Here is a 6,000-nt window from a genome sequence, read left to right as displayed (position 1 = left end):
GGACTATTGTGTACAGGCAGGAATGGTTTGTCTGAGAGGGGGCGGGGTGCCTGTTGAGTTCTTGCCTGGGTCTGTGTGTGTGTGTGTGTGTGTGAAACAAAAGGGTGAAGCGCCTGTGCAGACTCGGTGATGTAGCCACGTTAATCGAGCTGGGCTCCAGTGGGAGGGTCAGATCCCGCAGATCCAGTGGCTGTGCCGCCTGAGCGGGGAGCGGAGGGGAGCTTCATCCTCCCTTCTCTCCCTCCACAGCCCAGCCCAGCCCCACCCGCCGGAAGTTTGTTTTTTTTTTCCTCGCAGGAGGTTTAAAAAGGCTCCGCTTGTGCGGAAGTGAGTGCCAGTCTTGGGGGGGGGTGGGGCTGGGGCTGGGGTTGGGGCTTGGGGGGGGTGGGGGTTCGCTTGTTCAACATGGCTGCAAAGTCGGACGGGATGGGAGGGACGGCGTTCGTCTCGTTGCAGAATTTAGGTCAACGCCCAGCCGAGAGTGAGTGTGAGGAGAGGGGCTTGTCCTCCTCCTGCTCCGCCGCCACCCCGGCCCCGGCCCCGGCCGCCGCCTCCTCCTCTTCCCCCTCCCATTGTTGTGAGCAGGGCTCCAGCTGCTGCCACAGCTCCTGTGTCAACTCGGTGCTCCGCCAGAGAGAAGAGTACTCGCTGGCCGACTGCTGCTGGATCCTGGGCGCCCTGCTCGTTTTCTTCTCGGATGGGGCGACCGACGTGTGGCTGGCCGTGGACTATTACTTCCAAGGCGACTACTGGTGGTTCGGACTGACGCTGATTTTCGTGGTCGTGCCGTCCCTGGTGGTGCAGGTGCTGAGTTTCAGGTGGTTTGTCTACGACTATTCGAACAGCGGCGGCGGGAGCAGCGCCCGAGCCCGAGCAGCAGCAGCAGCGGCGGCGGCAGGAGGAGGAGGAGCGGCGGCCACTGGTGAAGCAGCCGATCATTTCAGCACCAAGGAGAGCGAAGCCAGGCGTCCAGGCACCTCGACCTGCTGCCGCCTGTGCATGTGGCTCCTGCAGTCCCTCATCCACATCCTGCAGCTTGGACAGGTCTGGAGGTAAAAACTGCAACATTCAACTGTATGCTCGTTGCTTCCAATTCGAAACCCCAATTTAATGAGATCATTTTGACCTGTGTGTGAATCTATTCAAGTAACACTACAGGCATTTTATGGTAGGCAAGAAAACATTTCGCGTGACCTAGACCCATCTATTGTAACTTCCCCTTTAGAGGGAAAATAGAACCACCAGTCTGTTTCTTGTGAATTTTTTGTTTCAGTTCTGCTGTTCTGAATCCGAATTTGATACCCTGTTCATAACAAGTTATGTTAACAAATTGAGTAATGCTTATAATGAAGAAATTGTGGTTACAGTATACCAGCTTATGGGCAGGAAGAATGAAAATTTTAGATCAATTTAATTTTGCAAGCAAAAAAGTGATTAAAAAGGAAATATTTGTTCTAGTCAATGATAATCTTGGAATCTCTACTGTGTTTATTGAAGTTCATATGTGGAAATGTCTTCAAAATTTGATGGTGTTTGTCCTCTGACAACTTTTTAGTTCGTACAGCACGGCCATCATAAGAGCAATTGCCAGAGTTTGTCTGAATATTGCTAATGATGCAAGCTATCTTTTATCAAAAATGACACGAGTAACCAAGAGAGACACAGAATGATAGACTTAAGAAACAGTTCGAATTTTATAATATGATTTTTGCTTAACACATTGAAGGGAATTATTGCTGACTTTGAACATGACATTCTGCTTTAAAATGGCATTAGTAGTGATTGTTGATTTTATGAAAAAATATGAATAGGAAAAGATCAGTAAGTTCATTAAGTCTGCTCCACAAATGGTTTTTAAAAATCACTTGGTGTCTGCCAGTGGTTACTGACTTTTTAAGTTTCGATTTTTTAAAATCCTGACACTCCTTATTCCTAAGAACTGAAGGTTTACATCACTGCAGTAAATCAGGAACGTATGTGCGGGTGGGTGGGTGGGTTGTGGGGGGGGGGGATGAGACATTATAAATTAGACTTTTATTTAGATCATTACTCCTGCGTGGGCTAAACTTTAATAGGAAAATGTATGATTTGAGCTCTATCATAACCAGCTTGGATACTCTGCTTCAAGTATTAATATAAAAAAAAACCTTTACATGTGCAATGATCAGGCTAACATAACTTAATGGATTTCATTAGCCTGTTTTCAGTAATACCTTCATATTCCAGGCTATTCTGTTTGCAGCTGAGTTAACTAAGTGGCAAAACTTGATAGGAAACCAGTTATACCATTTTGCAAACTTATTCTCCATAAGAGCCTTAAAATAATGAAATGGAAAACAGCGTACCTCATTAAAATGACCTAATTTGAAGACACCAGTAAATACGTTTCTGGTAGGCATTCCTTTTGTTCTGGCAGATGGGAACAACAAAACATAACACCGCCGCCCCCACCCCCCCCACCAAACCCATTGTGACTGACTGCCTATTAATAGCACCATTCGAAATAATACACAACAAAAAGCGCAACTTCATTTACTCTTCTTTCAATGTAAATAATGGAGTTTCCTATTTTAAACTGTGGTTCACAACCAATGTACTTAATATATGGCTCAAAAATGGACTCCCTAGTGACAGCACTGCAAAAAAGTCAGCCTTTTTAATTTTTAAAAATATATAAATCAAAAGCAACTTGTAATTTATACATACTTTAACCATCACAAAGAAGTTGGTTATGTCTTGATATATAAGCTAATGATAATTACAAGACTCAATAAGCTGTTTACATAGGTGTTAATGTAGTCTGTTTTACTAAACAAGTTACTGCTGACACTTAAAGGGTTATAGTGGCCTGGATCTTACGATGGCGGCAGCAGCAGCAGCAGCGAATGTTGAGACGATCACTGCTGTTACACCTTAGCACCCTACAGAAGTTCCCACGCAGATGCGCGGTACTTACACGGGAAGTTTAAACTTCCGATGGGCAAAATTATGCTGCCCAGGTCCCTCAGAGAACATCTCTGACACTGACCTTGGTATTGGAAACTTGGACTTGATGCCCTATACTTATCCCGATATTTACCTCATCCTTCTCCCACTGTTAATCTTGGCGTAGGACAGTGATTAACAGCAGGAGCTGTATCAGGAAGGCCAAAAAATACATCCCTGACAATGCCCAACCACACTCACCGCCCCCCCACCACCGCCCCACACCACAAACTCATGACAACAATCAAGTCTTCAACATTAAAAATATATATTTTTTAATAACTTGCTTACTATAACACTGTGAGCATACTGACCTTAAGGCTAGTTATTTGAGCTGGTGACAACAGGAGGGTGCGTGGCCTCACCTCTCCTCCTCGCCAGTCATTCACTTGGATCCATGTGACGATGCCTTACTCCTTGCTCCAGGTCAGGAATTATAGGTGGACGGGCAAGAAAAGGTTAAGGCAAGTCACGGTCAGCCATGACTGCTGTGGCAGGGTCACTGACCAGAAGATCTTGGCCGTATGTTTCTTTAGGCTATTAACTTGTTTTTTTTCTCTTAGAATGGGTGTAGCTAGAACAGGTCTGTATAATTTGATATTTGAGCCTATGCCAGATTGATTTAAGAATTTAATTAACATCTCTCACTTGTGTATCCACTCACCACCTCAAGTGACTTTTATTATTGAGCTTATTTTGTATAGAAGATTGACTTTGCCATAATAAAACACAGGCATTTTTCACTTTATTACCCGAGCATATGACCTGATATGAATGTAAAAATGTAGGTCGTTTGGGAACATGCTGTGTTGAATAAGACAATGGTATCTGAATCCTGAAATTCAATTTTTGTTGTGTCTGAATATGCAGGCCATTTAAGTGTTGCAGAAACTCTAGCATATCAGCATGTCCCTGCTGTATTTTGTATTTTGAAATATTGATTAAATTCTATGTTCTCATTTGACTTCTGCATTTTATGCACAAACATGATTAAAGACTTGTACAGTGGGTTATCACACTGTCCTCCCCCAATGGGTTTAAATCCAGTATAGATTGATGTAATTGAAGTTTTTTTTAGCTGGCTGTAAGGATAAAAGGAATTTGGATAATCTCACCCAGATCCTAGTGAGTATGGATCTATAGTGGTGGGCTGGCAATCTCATAAGAGAGCATTGAGAGGCGAATGAATATGGGGAATGGGAAATTCAAACTAATGTAATGCTCTTCCATAGCTGGAATAATGCTGGGGTTATGACAGATTGTTGAGGCAGAGAAAACGCTCTTAGAATTGAGTTGGGCCGTACTGTATATGGGCTGAAGCTGTTTAATCACCAAACCTCAAAAGTTTAAAAAGAAATGTAATTGTGAGGGTATCCTTATGGTAGAATGTTGATTAATTTGAAAGCATTTTGATCTTGTAAGGAAACCCTAAGTTGAGACCATAATCCCTTTCAGTTTGCCAACAGCAAAGGGGGAATTAATAGCCTAGCAAGTAATCCTTCTGAAAGATTTAAAATTCAGAAAACAATGTATTTGATCTTGAAATAATAAATGAAGCTCATTGAATAGGAATTTGATAACAGGCTGATTAAAGATTCTGATCTATGGTCTTGCTTTTTTAAATTCATCTTGCCTATAGTTAGTTCCCTAGATACAACAGATGTTTACCCATTTTGGCTTAATTCAAATTTCATTTTACTGAGTTAGAGGTTCTATATGGGTGTTAGACAATGATGACTACAACTTGCATTTATTTAATACAATAGGTGTCCCAATGTGGTTCAGAGGTGAAAACGGAAGCTGAGCACATTAGGAGGAAACTCTTGGGAGCCGGGATGGGGGTGCGACAGTAGATAGACAGAAACAAGATCCAAAAAAGAATGAAGTGCTTGAAGATCTTAAATCCCTTGGCCAGTGTTACTTATCAACAAAGTTGTCCATAGTAAGTGGTTAAAAAAGCGCTTCACACTATTATGTTACCTTTTTTTAAAATGAAGAAATGGTTTAATCACTTTGAAATTGTCCTTTCTCTGAACATTGGGCTGAAATAGCCTACAGCTTTTATAGAAGTGAGTCAATGAGCTTTGAGCAGCTCCATGAGTAACATTTTAAAAGTTTTTCTGTTAACCTGTTGTACAGATAGTCAGACATCCTTGCGCTTCTGTCTAGCTTACATTATTAAGTGTATTTTGTCTGTGTGATTTGTGGAATTGAAGAATCAAGAGAATAGTGACTGTTGGCCTATGGCCCTTTTAGTAAGGGAACATCTGGAGAAAAGCTTCTACTGAGAAAGGATCCAAGCTGCAGGAAGAACTGGCTGGTGAATCGTAGGTGTTTTAACAGCATTTTGGTTAATTATAGTTTTAATACCACATTCTATTTTATTATTCTAATGTCAGAGGCATGGGGAGATAGTTTAGAAATAGACTACCATCACCTACTGCGTGTGTGGGTGTTTTATACTAGGACTACTCAAAAATAGTTCCATTAGTTGTGTTATTATTAGCTTGCATTATCATACTTGGGTTGTAATTATTGTGAACTTACCAAATACAACTCTACTTTTGAAGAAAACATTAATTTGCGATGCACTTGCAGTCTAAACTAACTGAGTTAATTAAAAAATGGACAATTATCTAGTCTTGTAATAATGAAATGTTTTAAAAACCTATGACATTGTTTTGGACAAAAACAAAATCAGCACTGCTTAGGAATTTATAGGATAGTGGGAACAAGAAGGGAATGAAGATTCCAATTCTTCTGTTTTATATTTAAAGAAGGTAAAGTTTGATTACTTAGACTGTCATTCATTTAATGACACATTGTAGTGAGAGAATTCCATCAATGTATGTCTCAAATTGTTGCAGGATACGGATATGTGTTTCCAGGACCATTATGTCTTATTTATTTTTGCAATTGTAAAAGTAGTATTCTGTCTTATTTTTGTGAATGGCTGGGTTAAGGGTATGCTCTTGACAATGTCAACTCAACCATTGGAAGAGCCACCAGTCATTT

General features: G+C 41.3%; 1 protein-coding gene across 1 annotated transcript in view; it reads left to right on the top strand.

The window, feature by feature from the left end:
* Nucleotides 1-405: 405 nt before the first annotated feature.
* xkr7b (XK, Kell blood group complex subunit-related family, member 7b) overlaps nt 406-6,000 on the top strand; it is a 221,298-nt gene continuing 215,703 nt past the window's right edge. The window contains exons 1-2 of the mRNA XM_078555161.1: nt 406-481; nt 638-1,052. Of these exons, the coding sequence (XP_078411287.1) occupies nt 406-481; nt 638-1,052 (491 nt within the window). The remainder of the gene's footprint in view (nt 482-637; nt 1,053-6,000) is intronic.

Source organism: Cetorhinus maximus, chromosome 13, assembly GCF_964194155.1.
Source record: "Cetorhinus maximus chromosome 13, sCetMax3.hap1.1, whole genome shotgun sequence".
Lineage (NCBI taxonomy): Eukaryota > Metazoa > Chordata > Chondrichthyes > Lamniformes > Cetorhinidae > Cetorhinus > Cetorhinus maximus.
Note: the sequence above shows the minus strand (reverse complement) of the source record. Positions and strands in the feature narration are given on the sequence as shown.